The sequence below is a fragment of the Lithobates pipiens genome, unplaced genomic scaffold (assembly GCF_037356315.1).
Source record: "Lithobates pipiens isolate NorthernLeopardFrog02 unplaced genomic scaffold, aLitPip1_a1.2 Scaffold_27, whole genome shotgun sequence".
NCBI classification, from domain to species: Eukaryota; Metazoa; Chordata; class Amphibia; order Anura; family Ranidae; genus Lithobates; species Lithobates pipiens.
This window is the reverse complement of record NW_027507788.1, coordinates 224,959,165-224,975,842: the sequence shown is the minus strand read 5'-3', so window position 1 is coordinate 224,975,842 and position 16,678 is coordinate 224,959,165. Positions and strand designations below refer to the sequence as shown.

At 46.1% G+C, this 16,678-nt stretch overlaps 1 protein-coding gene across 5 annotated transcripts in view; it reads left to right on the top strand.

The window, feature by feature from the left end:
- The window catches only part of ACOT7 (acyl-CoA thioesterase 7), a 343,430-nt gene that overhangs the window by 223,339 nt on the left and 103,413 nt on the right, over positions 1–16,678 (top strand). For all 5 annotated transcript variants that reach the window (XM_077458310.1, XM_077458311.1, XM_077458309.1 and 2 more), the window contains one exon: positions 15,644–15,760. In XM_077458310.1, coding sequence (XP_077314436.1) covers positions 15,644–15,760 — 117 coding nt within the window. The remainder of the gene's footprint in view (positions 1–15,643; positions 15,761–16,678) is intronic.

The window sequence follows — 16,678 nt, the reverse complement described above, 5'->3', positions numbered from 1 at the left end:
TGCAAATGAGTAATTTTTCTCCTTCACTAATGCGCACTGATGGGCACTGCAGAGACGGATCTGATAAACTCCTCAGATGGGCTGCACTGATATGCACCGATAGGCTGCACTAATGAGCACCAATGGGCTGCACTGATGAGAAGGGCACTGATGAGCACTGATTATCTGTGTGAATGTCTCCTGTCACATTTTCTGGTTACCTGTGACAGCACATGAGGAAAGGAATGCCCGGACCAGCATGTTTGTTTACATGTAATCAGCTGTTATTGGTAAAGGGCCGCTGTAATTGGCCCTCTACCATGATCTGTGATTGGCTGTGTCCAAAGCATCACAGAGCCTGCCTGGGATATGGTCCTGTAAGGACGTCAACTGATGCCCGCCCTGAATGAGAGACCCATGCTCGGGGCCGGGGCTTGACTCTTGCATGCCCTAGGCAAGATAAACACCACCTGCTGATCCTGCCATGAGGGTCCATGATCAGGGACTTCCTGTTATAGGGTGACAACACTGTACCAATATTTCAGCTGTGTCGCTGTGTGGTCAGCCTGTCTCAGGGGTTTCTGAAGGAGACTACGAATGGTCCTGCAACACACATTGGGATTGATTAATAAAGGCAAATAGCCTGTTCATTTTACAAAGGAATTTGCACTCTGCAAGGGAATTTTCCCCAGAGCTTATGAAATAAGGCGGTGCTCTGCTGACTTTCATCATTGAATCATGTGCAAGCAAAAATTACCTTTGTTTTACATGCACATGATTGGGTACTCTTTGCAAAGCGAATTTACAAAACATTTACCAAGCTAAGGGAAAATTTCCTTGCAAAATGCAAATTCCCTTTGCAAAGTGAACTATTTGCCTTTTTGTAAATCAACCCCAATATATATAGGCAATGGTCCACTGTTGTGAAATCCAACCTGAAAAATGGCATGTAGTTATTCCTGGAGTGCATGTAGACAGGAAATACCTACAAAGAGGCTGCAGGAGACCAATGGCTCTGTGAAGTAATAAAGAACAAAAAATAAATAAAATAGGTGAAAAAAGGCTGATTATAAAAAGAATTTGTTTTTGATACAATTTGCAAATTAAATATCATCCTCTTTACGTAGACCTGTATCCTGCCACATGGAACATGGCATAGCAGTCTGCCTTCCTATAGTTCATTTATCCTCATAAATGAAATACAAAAAGACATGAGGGTGTTGTCCCCAGAAACCAATCAGATTGCTCATTTTAGTCTCAGATTCCCAATATGAAAGCTGAAGCCTTATTGACTTTAACGGGTAGGAGCCTCGTACTTTGTCTTCCTTGGTTTTCCTTATTCTGGCCCAGAGCTCGCGTTTACTGAGCTTGTTGAAATGTGGTTTTCGAAATGTTGACCTGGTCACATGTTTTCAAGCTATATATTTACTGTATATATAAACATGTTGAAATCCAGCTGGGTTCAATAAGTTACATACCATGGTTTCATCAGAATTCTGCTAAAATCCCAAGCAGATGTTTTCAGTCTGCTTTTCTTTACATTAGGGCTGCATCATTCCTTGTTCTTCTTTCCAAATTAGGTCAAGGGTTTGAGGCAGAGGTAGCAAGTTTTTTGTTTTGTTTTTTGGAAAAAATTTAAAAGGCCCACTCTAGTTGAAACATTTGTCTATTCAGACAGACGTTGTACACGTGTATGTAATGCTTTTACTTTTCCTTTTCCTGGCACGATGCAACACTGGGTGCCTGAGTGGCCTATCACCAGACCGAAACTTTCCCATAAGGGATTGACTCAGGGGCGTAGATAATGAGGGGGATAGGGGGGTCAAAATCTCCCCAGAATGTCTGCAGCACCTCCGCTCTGGCTGAAAATCACTGTGCATCAGAAACGCTGCAACCACCTTCTGCTACCAGTCAGAATTCAGTGAGAGGCTCTCTTGAGTGTCTTGGTTGTATTACATGACTTCATTTCACTGAGCCAACTCTGAAAACCCTTGTGAGTTGATTTCATGGACTGAGAATTGCTGTATTGGAGGGGGTTTGTACCAGGGGGCGCTATTCTCCTGGGGGAGATCTGTACTGGAGTTGGGGGGGGGGGGCAGTACTTAGACTCTTGCTTGTGGCACAGTAATTAAAGATTTATTTTTTTGGGTATAAGGACCATTTGTTACCATGTACAGAGTGGGTAGGCCCACTGTTTTTTGCCACACCCACAGTTTACCATGGCCAGGGGCGGCACTGCCCGAGGGCCCTGGGCCACAAGGGGGCCCCATCAAGGTTGCCAGTCTCAGTAAAACCAGGGACAGTATGTAAAAATCTGTGTTGTTTTTTTTTTTATATACATCTGTCTCTGAAATGTCCCTTACCGACATCCTTTTGGTCTAAAAGTCCAGAGATTATAGCTGCCCCACCTCTCCAGTACCTTCTCAGCCAATAGAAACATGTCTGTGTATACTTTGTGTACATGTATGTGTATACTGTGTGGCCCCATAATCTCCTATTGCCCGGGAGCCCCATGAGTTGTCAGTCCGCCCCTGACCATGGCATTGCCCAATTAATTTTCTTTAGTTGCCCAAGGTAAAATATCATCCAAGAAAAAAATGATCTACAGCCCTGAGTTGACTCTAAAGCCGCGTACACATGGGCGGACTGTCTGGCCAACTAAGTCCGTCAGACAATCCGACGGACAGTCCGTCCTACTTTTGAATGAACGGACTTGACCACACACGATGAACAAGACAGTCCGTTGAAAGCTTGCGCGATGACGTGTACGGCACGTACGACGGGACTAGAAATAGGACGTCCAATACACAGCAATGCAACCTTCGGCCGTGTAAATCCTTTCTGAGCATGCGCCATACTTAGTCCGTCCAACTTGCCTACTCACGAGCGGACTGTCCGCTGAAACCAAAGTTGGACGGACAATATTACGGAAATTCCGAAAGACTTAGTCCGCCAGACTGTCCGCTGAAAAAGTCAGCTGAAGCCCACACACGAGCGGACTGTCCGCTGAAATGTGTTTCAGCGGACTAAGTTGGACAGACAGTCCGCCCGTGTGTACGCGGCTTCACACAGACTAATGCTGTGTACACACGATCGGACATTCCGACAACAAAATCCTGGATTTATTTCCTATGGATGTTGGCTTAAACTTGTCTTGCATACTCACGGTCACACAAATGACGAGCCGAGAAAAATTAAGTTCAATAGCCAGTGCGGCTCTTCTGCTTGATTCCGAGCATGCGCGGAATTTTGTGCATTGGAATTGTGTACACACGATCGGAATTTCCGACAACGGATTTTCTTGTCGGAAAATTTTTGATCCAGCTTTCACATTTTTGTTGTCGGAAATTCCGACAGCAAATGTCTGACGGAGCCTACACACGGTCAGAATTTCAGACAACAAGCTCACATCGAACATTTGTTGTCGGAAATTCTCACCGTGCGTACTCGGCATTAAACTAAGGGTCCCTAAGCTTCTCCAGTGAACCCAATCTGGATCACTCTAGAAGTTGACTGTGATACATTGTCCATACATAACCTTCTTTGGCTCCACCCTTGTGATGGAAACGCCCTTTCCAACCTTATCACCAGAGACTTCCTCCACTTATGAAACATTCCTAATTACTCCAGAGGCTTACTCTCCCCACATTTGCCTCTTGTATCCATAGTTCCTAAACCATCATTGCTCCTGGGATGCAACTACCCAGGTGCATTGAAGCATCAGATAGACTCAGGAGTGACCAGATTCCACCACTTGCTCACTCCAAATAGTTTGAAACCCTTCCCCAGCCTACAAAGAGATTATCATTACTGAAATCCAAGCTATTTCAATATTTACAAGTCAAAGACTGTGTCTCCACAATATGCCACCTGTCTGGCAAAAGACTAAAGCCAGCTGTAAAAGGTTCAAATCTCGGCCAGGTCAGCGGGGACTGGATTAGATCTGAACCATGTATGGCCGGGCTGCTTGTACCATGTTGATCGATCAATCAACCAGTAGTAATCACTGTGTTCCCCGCCCCCACCAAGAGAACACAATGGCTCCAATAAAGCCAAAGACAAAGATGACCCATGCTCTTCAAGGCTGATTTCTATACTTTATAGAACTCTGATAACTAAATACACTCCATTGCCTCTAATTATGTACAAACATGGGAATCAGACCTAGGAGAAGAAGTGGAACATAACTGGACAAAAAACAGGGACACCACTAAACGCTGCTGAGGTGGAAACCAACTATAAAGGTTTTTTTCAATGGTACCCAACATGACAAGTGCAAGTAATCCTTGGCAACCCAACCATGTGTTTCCTACCGTACATACTTGATTGGACATGTCCCATTGTGCAAAGATTATGGTTTCTAGTTTATAGAATCCTATGCATTTTTCTTCAGCAATTGATCCTTATGAACCCCTCTGAAGCACTCCTAAATCTGAAACTTTTAAACATCTCCAAACATCAATCTGCACAAGAATGGCTCATGCTTTGACTGCCATTAAAACAAACAATAGCAAAAGCATGGCTCTCTAACATTTTGCATGTAACAGAGGTCATATCTAGGCTACATTGGACACTAATCAAAGTACAATGCCTACATATTGCAGTCTGGGAACCATGAGCCACTCACATTCTACCAGCTAAATTTGACTGCCATCCCCTCCATCTATTATGTAAACAAGCCTTTTTCAACCAGGGTGCCTTGAGGTTACTTCCGGGGTGCCTTTGCAAAAATGCCTAAAAATTGATCAAAAATTGTATACAAGCCAACAGGTGGATGAAGGCTGCCCTTTAGTTACACAAAGCCATGGGTTTTGATTGATAGTTAAAAAAAACTATTAGATAATCACCTGAACGACCACAACATACAGGGAATATACAATGTAATACTGACATATAATCACACACATAGGTTGAACTTGATGGACTTGTGTCTTTTTTCAACCTCACCTACTATGTAACTACGTACTATGTATATGTTGGGTGTCCTATGTGTGGATGTTGCTGCATTATGTAAAGCTATTAGAATCGTTTTTTTTTTTACAGTTTAGAACGAGGTGCCTTGAGACTGTCCATAATTTTAAAGGGTGTCTTGAGATTGTCTATAATTTTAAAGGGCGCCTCGTCTGAAAAAATGTTGAGAAACACTGATGTAAACCATGCTACACCTATTCACTGAGAGTTCTCTCCAGCCAAACCCCACCCTCCTATCTTCAGTCTTTCCTTTCCACAATCCCATCTTTATTCCCTTATATCTGGATCTCTGTAGGCAGGTGCAGTCTATTTTCTCCACTGCAGGTGGTGCTGACCGCAGCAGCAATGCAGATGGTGAAGGACGTCAAGAGGAACTTGGTTCCTCTATGGTTTCCTTGCTGAGTGGGAGGCAGCCGATTGGATGCTGGCACCCCAGGTGACTTTGGTGGTCATCTTGGGTCAGACAGAGTCCATTTCAGACCCTGGCTCCCGGGTTTGGTGCACATTTTGCAAGTGGCTACAGTAGGAACGTTTTAGCGTCAGGGAATGGTTTCGGAGGAGTAGGGAACGTGAAGGGACAAGCCATGCTTCCTGGAAGCCTCCCGACTTGGGTATGGATCAGCCAAGTCCACCTTCTGCTCCTGGAGACAGACGCTGTCAGCACTTCTGAGTCTTCAATCTACTGTCTCATCGCTGTTACAACTTGTGAGTGTTCCTGGTTGGGTTGTTTTCTCGCTGGGGCTGTTGTGTATTGCTGGACTTTTTTTCTTTTTACAATATACTGTATTCCTTTTACTGCACTTGGGTTCTGTGTGTTTTCTGCCCTCCGCATCACGCTGCACCTTCCCACATGTCCTTTCTACCTTTTTCTTTTTCTATTAACTGGTTGCGTTACACAACAGCACCACCAATGCCCCAAGTTTTTCATACTGTCAGAAGCTTTACAAATATATTGTCCATGTATACTTTTTTACATAAGTCTATCTATGCAAACTTGTAGCTTTTGAAAACTTTTATTAAAGAAAACACAAGAAATGCTGACCAGGTACACCCTTTACATTTTATCTGAAGTCTTGAAATCCATAGAGAACCGTAATCTATCTCCTGAGGGCATAGCTATAGTGCATCAGACCTCGCTAGTTCATTGACCCGATTTGCAGGAACTCATCATTCTAGGTACAAATTCTGGGCAGGACAGATATTCCTAATCCTATACATTTTGCTGGATCCCTGAAGGCCAGGTCACAGTACATACTGTATGATGTCATTCTCTGGCACCTGCTGCCGTCCACTCGGCTCTTGCTCCTGGACCAAAACCTGGTTCCTCTCTTGCTTGTTGCAAGAGCCCATACATGCAGTTAAATGCACGCAGACACTCTTTATAGCTGAGACATGCGCAGTCTCTAGTCTAGCTGTTACTTGAGTTTGCTGAACGTCTCACAGAACAAAATGGAGGCTGGAGTGTCCTCAGGGGGAAGAAAGAAAGTTCTCACCTTCCCCAACACTTACCTCCGACAATTAATGGCTTTAGTAAAATATCTGTATTCCTAAAAGGACACTAAACAATATCCCTTTTCGCCAAAAGTAATCCATGCACATTCAATACCTATTTTTCAGGAAATTGTTTCTTGCTGTTTTTCTGGGTCTCCTTGTAATGTCCTCTGTGAGCTCCCAAAACTCTCTCCTTCCACCCCTACTCCTATTTGTTTCAAATGAGCCGTGCACATTAGTTGTGATCATGTGCACTGCTCTGTGCACACTACAAATCCCATAGTCCATCTCAGGAGTGAGCAAGGCAGGGTGGCTACATTCCTACATACAGTGAGATCAAGGCATGGTGGCTATGTTCCTACATACAGTGGGACCAAGGCAGGGTAGCTACATTACTACTACACTGGGACCAAGGCAGGGTGGTGATCCTATATACAGTGGGACCAAGGCACAGTGGCTGCCTTCTTACCAACAGTGGGACCAATGCAGGGTGGCGATGTTCCTACATACAGTGGGACCAAGGCAGGGTGGCGATGTTCCTACATACAGTGGGACCAAGGCAGGGTGGCGATGTTCCTACATACAGTGGGACCAAGGCAGGGTGGCGATGTTCCTACATACAGTGGGACCAAGGCAGGGTGGCGATGTTCCTACATACAGTGGGACCAAGGCAGGGTGGCGATGTTCCTACATACAGTGGGACCAAGGCAGGGTGGCGATGTTCCTACATACAGTGGGACCAAGGCAGGGTGGCGATGTTCCTACATACAGTGGGACCAAGGCAGGGTGGCGATGTTCCTACATACAGTGGGACCAAGGCAGGATGGTGATGTTCCTACATACAGTGGGACCAAGGCAGGGTGGCGATGTTCCTACATACAGTGGGACCAAGGCAGGGTGGCGATGTTCCTACATACAGTGGGACCAAGGCAGGGTGGCGATGTTCCTACATACAGTGGGACCAAGGCAGGGTGGCGATGTTCCTACATACAGTGGGACCAAGGCAGGGTGGCGATGTTCCTACATACAGTGGGACCAAGGCAGGGTGGCGATGTTCCTACATACAGTGGGACCAAGGCAGGGTGGCGATGTTCCTACATACAGTGGGACCAAGGCAGGGTGGCGATGTTCCTACATACAGTGGGACCAAGGCAGGGTGGCGATGTTCCTACATACAGTGGGACCAAGGCAGGGTGGCGATGTTCCTACATACAGTGGGACCAAGGCAGGGTGGCGATGTTCCTACATACAGTGGGACCAAGGCAGGGTGGCGATGTTCCTACATTCAGTGGGACCAAGGCAGGGTGGCGATGTTCCTACATACAGTGGGACCAAGGCAGGGTGGCGATGTTCCTACATACAGTGGGACCAAGGCAGGGTGGCTATGTTCCTACATACAGTGGGACCAAGGCAGGGTGGCAATGTTCCTACATACAGTGGCACCAAGGCAGGGTGGCGATGTTCCTACATACAGTGGGACCAAGGCAGGGTGGCGATGTTCCTACATACAGTGGGACCAAGGCAGGGTGGCGATGTTCCTACATACAGTGGGACCAAGGCAGGGTGGCAATGTTCCTACATACAGTGGGACCAAGGCAGGGTGGCAATGTTCCTACATACAGTGGGACCAAGGCAGGGTGGCGATGTTCCTACATACAGTGGGACCAAGGCAGGGTGGCGATGTTCCTACATACAGTGGGACCAAGGCAGGGTGGCGATGTTCCTACATACAGTGGGACCAAGGCAGGGTGGCTCTGTTCCTACATACAGATTCAGGAGGGAAGTATTTTGAACTGAGGCTAAGTGTGAAAACAGCGGGGCTATTTTGCTTGTGTCTATCTGACAAGGTTGCTTTGTGGTATAAGCAAGGAAGCTGAGACCTCTGCAGTGTGTAAATGTGCTTTTACCATATAAAAATGCTGTACATACAAAACCATTACAATATTAGGAATACAGTACAAGACTGACAGATCTCTATAACAAGCAAAATCCCTAGTAAATAAACAGCCTTTGCTCTGAACAGTAGAAATACACTTAAAAATTACTTGGCTCAAGTAACTGTGTTCATGATCTCCGTTGCTCCTGGAGATCAGGCACCTTCTTGTTCGCTGATTACAGATTTGAGTGTCCTTCGGTGTTAATCCATGTTGAGTGCAGGGCCTTCTTTAATATTGATTGGACCCTGGGCGAAAATTTTCTTAGGGCCCCCCTCCCCCCATGCAATTTCGCTCTCCACCTTCTCTGAGACATACAATAAGTAGCAGCTAGACTTAAAATCCCTTTACTGTATCAGATCAGGCAGAGATTGTGATTGGTTGCCAGATGTTACAGCATATCATTACTGCTTACTTACTGGTTGCTAGAGGTTACAGCACTCCTTAAGATTAGTTGCTAGAGGTTACAGCACATTTGTGTTGATTGGCTGCTAGAGATTACTGTACAGTAATACTGCTCACTGGTTGCTATAGGTTACAGCACAACTTCTCCTCACTGCAGGGGGGCATGATATACCTACGAACGCTGCCTTTATTTACATATCAATGCTGCTGGCCTCAGCTATTTACATATGCATGTCACTGCTATTTACATATGAATGCCAGTATTTACATGTAAACACAGGTCTGCAGGTGAGTCATCTGTACACAACAATAGGGCAGAGCTGGGCAGCATTAGTAGCAGCACGTCACACTGAGATATCGAGACACAGCGCGGGACTAACACTTCAAGGGAATGTAAACTGGGATAGTTGGCAAGTATGAGACAGCTGCTTTGGGCCCCACAACAATGACAGGGCCCAGGGCAGCTGCCCCTTTTGCCTTGCCTTAAAGACGGCCCTGGTTGAGTGGCTTCACTATCAGTCTCTACTGCTCCTTTTTATTTGGGCTTTTGTTTACCAGTTTGTTGACAATGGTTACAAAACAACCAAACTTCCAACTATCAACAGTTCCCATTGTTACCGAGACGTTTGTTTGAGAAACCTCCTCAGACAAACCTGATCTCTGTTAGCTCTTGTACACACGATCGGAGATTCCGACAACCAAATCCGTCGGATTTTGTCCGAAACTGTTGTATACACACAGTCGGACGAAGTTGTCGGAAAATCCGATCGTTCAGAACGTGATGACGTTCTTTCGTTACGACGGGACTACGTTCAGGCTAGTAGCCAATAGCTTTGGTGTAGGAATTTGATCTGAGCATGCGTGGCACTTTGTCCGATCGGAATTCACTACACATGATCGGAGTATGTCCGATCGGAGCATTTTGTCGGAAAATATTTCCGGCAAGTTGGAAAAGTTGGTCCGTCGCATATTCCGATGGAAACAGTCCGATGAAGACCACACACAGTCGGAATATCCGACAAAACGCTCCGATCGGACGCATTCCGTCGGAATCTCCGATCGTGGGTACAAGGGCTTAAAATAGAAATCGGACTAGTTTTTATCACAGTCTTATAGAAAAATCATATATTTTATATCAAACGTAACACAGGGGCCCAGATGAACAGATGAAAAGTTTGAGAGTAGAGATGAGCTCCAAAGTGTGGAGATGAGGAGGATGCTCAAGCTCATCTCTCTATTCAAGAGTAAATTTAGAGAGTACCGAAAGAGTAGTGGAGTTCTCAAACAAGCTTCTAGCATGGTGGTGAGCCAACCGATGGCAAGTTGCTCAGGATAAACATAAATCCATCTTCATTCAGGAATGTTAAAGGGGTTGTAAACCTTCGTGTTTTTTTTTTCACCTTCATGCATCCTATGCATGAGGGTGAAAAGTGACCGGCCCCCCTGTTTTACTTAACTGAATGTCACACGCCGGAGACGCGCTCTTCCTCTGCCCCAGGTTCTCGGCTCTTGATTGGATAGATTGATAGCAGCGCAGCCATTGGCTCCGGCTGCTGTCAATCAAATCCAATGACGTGGGCGCGAGTCTGGCATTCGTGTCTATGGACGCAAATGCTGGACTCGGCAGCGCACCTGCAAGTACCTGCCCCCTTGCGCGCGGGAGAGCTCTTCTCCTAGGGGGTTATCTGATGTGGGGTGAAGCTGCCGGGGGACCCCAGAAGAGGATGTTCGGGGCCACTCTGCAAAACAAGCTTCACGGTGGAGGTAAGTATGACATTTTTGTTATTTAAAAAAAAAAAAGTGAACCTTTACAATCGCTTTAAAATCAGGTAGATTGGATAGTCTTCCTCTGTAATCCGTCTTCTATAATTTTATACTGGAACATCACGTCCGTGCCCCTTGTATGTCATTAATGGATGTGGATCTGCTCCCAGCAAATAAAATGTGCGCTGTGCTATCTGTGAGCTGGGTAGTCCTTTTATAAAGGGTCATATAGCATAACCAATTAGACTTCACTTTTTACAGTACTCTTCAAAGGATTTACATTTTAAAATTTCAGAAATTTATATTTATCAGCTTGAATGCCATATAACTTTACAATGTCACAAAAGCTAAACTGAACACTTTGAGTTTTTAAAAAGTTGATAAAGCGTGTTTTTATAATGAAATAATATGGAAAAAAAAGTGCAAAATTAAACTAAAGGTTCAAATTCCAATCTAAAACAAGAGCTGAATAAAAAAAAACATCGCTGTGATGGACACTATGACTCACATTTGGTGTGACATCCCAAAGATGTTCAGTAGGGATGAGGTCAGGGCTCTGTGCAGGACACTTAAGTTCCTCCTCACTAAACTGGTCAAGCCATGGCTTTATGGAGCTTGCTTTGAGCGTAATCATGCTGGAACTGAAAAGTGCCTTTCCAAGACTATTGCCATGAAGCTGAAAGTGCATGGGAGGGCTGGAACCCTGGTCATCCAAAAGTACGTTTGTGAGGTCAGGCACTGATGTTGGATGAGAAGACTTGGCTTACATTTTGGGTTTTTTAGTAGAGCTGGGGTCAGGGCTTTGTGCAGGACACTTGGGTTCCTCTACACTAAACTGGTCAAACCATGTGTTTAAGGAGCTGGCTTTGCAGAGCACACATGCTTGAACTGAAAAGGACCTTTCCAAGACTGTTACCAAGAGGCTTGGCAGTAGAGGGGTAGGCTAGAACCTCCATCATGCAAAAGAACATTTGTGAGGTCAAGTACTGATGTTGGATGAGAAGACTTGACTCACAATCGGAGTTCCAGTTCATCCCAAAGGTGTTCAGTAGGGTTGAGGTCAGGGCTCTTGAGTTCCTCCATAGCAAACTGGTTAAGCCATGTCTTGATGGAGCAAAGGTATTTAGTAGGGTTGAGGTTGGGGCCTTTGTGTAGGCTAGTCGAGTTCCTCCACACCAAACCATGTCGTTATGGAGCTGGCCTTATGCACAGGGGCATAGTCATGCATAACTCACAGGATTGGAATTACATATTTTTTTTAATTTTCTGTATGCTTGTACCCTTTTCCTTCTCATAACTGAGGGGAGGTGTTCTCATACTGTTGGCCATATAGTGTATATAGGCAGCGGAGTGACTTGGTGGTTAGCATTTCTGCATTACAGAACTAGGGCCATTGGGTCTGAATGTTGGCCAGTCCAAGGCACTATCCCCAATGCACCCTTTCTTGAAAATGGCTGAAGAGTGAGTGGGTGCTGTAGTGACCACTGGATGGAGACCAGAAGGACTTCAAAGCAAGAGATCTTTTACCAGCACACCAAGGAACTCCATAAAAGGGTCCAGCGCTTTATTGATCGACATCACAGCAGAAGATGGTGATGTTTCGGAGCCACGCAGGACCCCTGCCTGGCTCTGAAATGTCGCTATCTTCTGCCATGATGTGATCAATCAAAACATTGAACCCTTTTATGGGGTTCCTTGGGTGTGCTGGTGACACATCTCACCTTGAATGTTGGCCAGGACACTATCTACATCGAGGTTGCATGCTCTCTCGGTGCTTGCATGGGTTTCCTCCCAATCTCCAAAGATATTGGATCAGTTGAATGTGACGAAAGATGGCCGCCTCACCTTCTAAACGCTTTTGAGTCCTCAGAGAGAAAAGAGCTCTTGAAATATAAATGTTTGAATAAAATAAAATATACGTGGGCACTTTGATGATGTGACTTTTCTTGGAGTTTTAGTTTATTGCTGAGAAAAGTGACCCTTCATTAGATAAAAGCAAAGTATGACCTGCCGACTGTCATAGCCACGGGCGTCCCAGGAACGCAGGAACTCCGAGAACCGTCACAGCTGGAGAGCCGCTATCATTTGAGAATTTCGGAGATAAATCCCATCACTTTGAATCCTCCGGACGCGGTTGGCGTGGCTTCTCTCCATGTGAAATGATAATAAATTCATGTTGTCTTTGAAGATCAGCCGTGAATTATTATTTTATGGTGACGGGTGTCAGCAGAGCAGGTGTCTTTCCTGGGTGTCATTATGTCCTTGTAAATGTGTTTGTGTGTTTATTGATGATGAGTAGATGTGGCGACTCCTTGTAAAAGCTGCGATGTGCGAATGATGATTGAGTTGCACAAAACAAGGAAATTGACAGTTTTTGCCATGGCAGCCATTTAGATTTCTGCTGTCATTCTAATGCCCTTTAGAAAATTTAGAGCTCACATCTGATTGGACATCATGCTTTACTGTTTTTTTTTAACATCTATAAAATATACTCAACGTATTTTTCTGTACTAGGGGATTTAAAGAGGAAGTAAACCCTGATGGGTTTACTTCCTCTTTGATTCCCTGCAAAGGTAAAGCATAATGGACTACTATGCATCGCATCGCATCGCATAGTAGTCCATTATGTGTCACTTACCTGACACAGGAGCCAGCGAAGTCACCGCTGTCACCTTGTGTACGGAGCCTCCATCTTCTTGGTGGGTCTTGCTGCTCCGGCGCTGTCATTCGACGGAGCCGCAATGACGTCACTCCCGCGCATGCGCACGGGAGCCGCCACTCGCGGCATATCACCGTTAACAGCGGCACGCTCAGTGCGCATGCGCGCCGCTGTCTATGGCGCATGCGCCGTAAACAGCGGTGCCTGTCTTTTGGCAAATATCTCCTAAACCGTATAGGTTTAGGAGATATTTCTTGGACCAACAGGTAAGCCTTAATCTAGGCTTACCTGTAGGTAAAAGTGGTTTGTAAGGGTTTACAATCACTTTAAGGGCCAGTTCCAGGCAATGATAGTTCTTCAGGGGACTTTAAGTCTTTCTCTGATTGCAAATGATTTAGCCTTAGTTAGAGCCTGAGTCAGGTCTTGCTATCTCCAACAAGGACACAGATAAGAACACATTTGTAGTAGAGGGAGGTAGGCTAGGGTTTTCTGGAAAAATGCAATTGCTCCCTCACTTTTAGGAGGGGGTGGGGGGGGGGGCGGGGGGGGGCAGGGGGAGCTGAACTGCTGTCATGTCTGGGAAAAGAGGGAACTGAGCTACAGCACTTCTGGGAGGGGGAGCAGGGTGAACTGAGCTGCTGTGTCTCTTCTGGGAGGGGGGCAGGGTGAACTGAGCTGTGTATCTTCTGGGAGGGGGGGGGGGCAGGGTGAACTGAGCTGCTGTGTCTCTTCTGGGAGGGGGAGCAGGGTGAACTGAGCTGCTGTGTCTCTTCTGGGAGGGGGAGAAGGGTGAACTGAGCTGCTGTGTCTCTTCTGAGAGGGGGAGCAGGGTGAACTGAGCTGTGTCTCTTCTGGGAGGGGGAGCAGGGTGAACTGAGCTGTGTCTCTTCTGGGAGGGGGAGCAGGGTGAACTGAGCTGTGTCTCTTCTGGGAGGGGGAGCAGGGTGAACTGAGCTGCTGTGTCTCTTCTGGGAGAGGGAGCAGGGTGAACTGAGCTGCTGTGTCTCTTCTGGGAGGGGGAGCAGGGTGAACTGAGCTGCTGTGTCTCTTCTGGGAGCAGGGTGAACTGAGCTGCTGTGTCTCTTCTGGGAGAGGGAGCAGGTTGAACTGAGCTGCTGTGTCTCTTCTGGGAGCGGGAGCAGGGTGAACTGAGCTGCTGTGTCTCTTCTGGGAGCAGGGTGAACTGAGCTGCTGTGTCTCTTCTGGGAGAGGGAGCAGGGTGAACTGAGCTGCTGAGTCTCTTCTAGGAGGGGAAGCTTAGAGAAGTCATTTCTAGGAGAGGGGAGTCGGGAGAGCCGCTGAGTCTCATCTGCGAGAAGGAAACTGAGCTAAGACACTTCTGTCTGGGGGAACAGGGTGGGCTGAGCTGCTGAGTCACTTCTGGGAGGGGGAAATTCGGGCTATGGCACTTCTGGGAGGGAGAGCAGGGGCAGCTGAGCTGCGGAATCACTCCTGGGATGGGAAATTGAGCCAAGTAATTTCCAGGAGAGGGGAGCAAGGTGAGCTGAGCTACTGAGTCATGTATGGGAGGGGGAAATTGGGCTAAGGTAATTCTGGGAGGGGGAAATTCGGGCTAAGGCACTTCTGGGAAGGGGAGCAGGGGCAGATGAGCTGCAGAATCACTCCTGGGATGGGAAATTGAGCTAAGTAATTTCCAGGAGAGGGGAGCAAGGTGAGCTGAGCTGCTGAGTCACGTCTGGGAAGGAAAGATGAGCCAAGTCCTTTCTAGGACAGGGGAGTAGGGTAGGCTGCTGAGTCACTTTTGTGAGGGAAAGCTGAGCCACTTCTGGGGGGGGGTTGCAGCAGGGTGAGCTGAGCTGCTGGCTCACATCTGGGAGGGGAAGAGCTAAGTGATGCCTGGGAGGGGGAGCAGGGTGAGCTAAACTGCTTTGAGGAAGGAAAGATGAGCTGGGAGGGGGAGCTCAGTTGCAGAGTCACTTCTGGGAGCATAGAACTGAGATAAGGCACTTCTGGGAGGGGGAGCTGAGCTGCTGAGTCTCTTCTAGCAGGTGAAACTGAGCAAAGTCATTTCCAGGAGAGGGGAGCAAGGTGGGCTGAGCTGCTGAGTTGCTTCTGGGAAGGGAAGATGAGCGAAGTCCCTTCTAGGACAGGGGTGCAGGGTAAGCTGCTGAGTCACTTTTGTGGGGTGGCGGGGGGGGGGGCGGAGTGAGTTGAGCTGGTTAGTCACTTCTGGGAGGGGGAGCAGGGTGAGCTGAGCAGCTGGGAGAATGACTTCTCAAGCAGAGGAGGAGGTAGTTTCATTGTAGAATAGACCTCAGGAAGCAGACCCTTCCATCCCACATGTGGGAAGCTCCCTAGATAAATGAAGTGGACTCCCTGACTGCCTCTAGCAGCACTCTGATCGATTTTTATTTTTTTCTCTTAGAATTGCTTTTTAATTCACACATTTTAAATCCTTGCACGTTTTATTTTTTTTCAGGTGTTACAATGAAGCTAATGGACGAAGTGGCCGGAATTGTGGCCGCCCGCCATTGCAAGACCAACATAGTTACAGCTTCTGTGGACGCTATTAACTTCCATCGCAAGATTCAGAAAGGTGGGTCAGCATTTATGATTTTATCTGTGTATGGCCAGTAAGAAATATTTATTTTTCTGAAATTTAGTTGAAATGCAAATCCTCTATCCACATGTGGCATCGCTCTGTATTATTGTGACCTGGAGACGCAACTCCCCTTCATCACCACCTGATGGTAAAATCTGCCACCCATGTGAAGTGGTGTCTTCAGCCACCCGGGATAAGGGCGGTAACCCATGCAGGGGTGTGCGGGCAGGGCAGCCTATTCAGATCAATTATATATATATATATATATATTATAATGTGTATATATACAAGAAAAAAATCTATAAAAAAAATTATATATATATATATATATATATATATATATATATATATATATATATATATATATATATATATATATATAAAATATATATCATTATAATAAAGCCATGAAATTGTTTTTTTATTTTACCACACTGTGATGAGATTATTCTGTCTTTTTCATATTTCGTATGAAATAATAAAAAAAAATGAAAAAAAAAACGCCGCTCCCCTCTAAACGATGATTGCATTTCATTAAGGGAAAACACGAGGATGAGAAATGTTACGCCGTAATGCCTTTTGATGGGCCTTCAACAGATTTTTGTTGATGATATTGTTAAAGTGCTTCCCACTGAGCTATGAACATTTCGTGTTATTAATGTGATTGCGTTTTTAAAGAAGCCTATAATTTCCACTTTAAGCAGGGACTCATTTAGCAATCACAGCTAAAGAGATAAAATGATTTTGCTGGTGTAATTAAAAGGTTACAGGGAGGAAAAAAAGATGAAGCATATGTGTTATTACTGGGAGACGTCCTAAGTGATGGCACTAATACTTCCTTCCAGCATGCCATTTCCCTAACACCGCTGTGCGTCCAGACCGCAGACACACACACCCGGGGAAATACGCCGG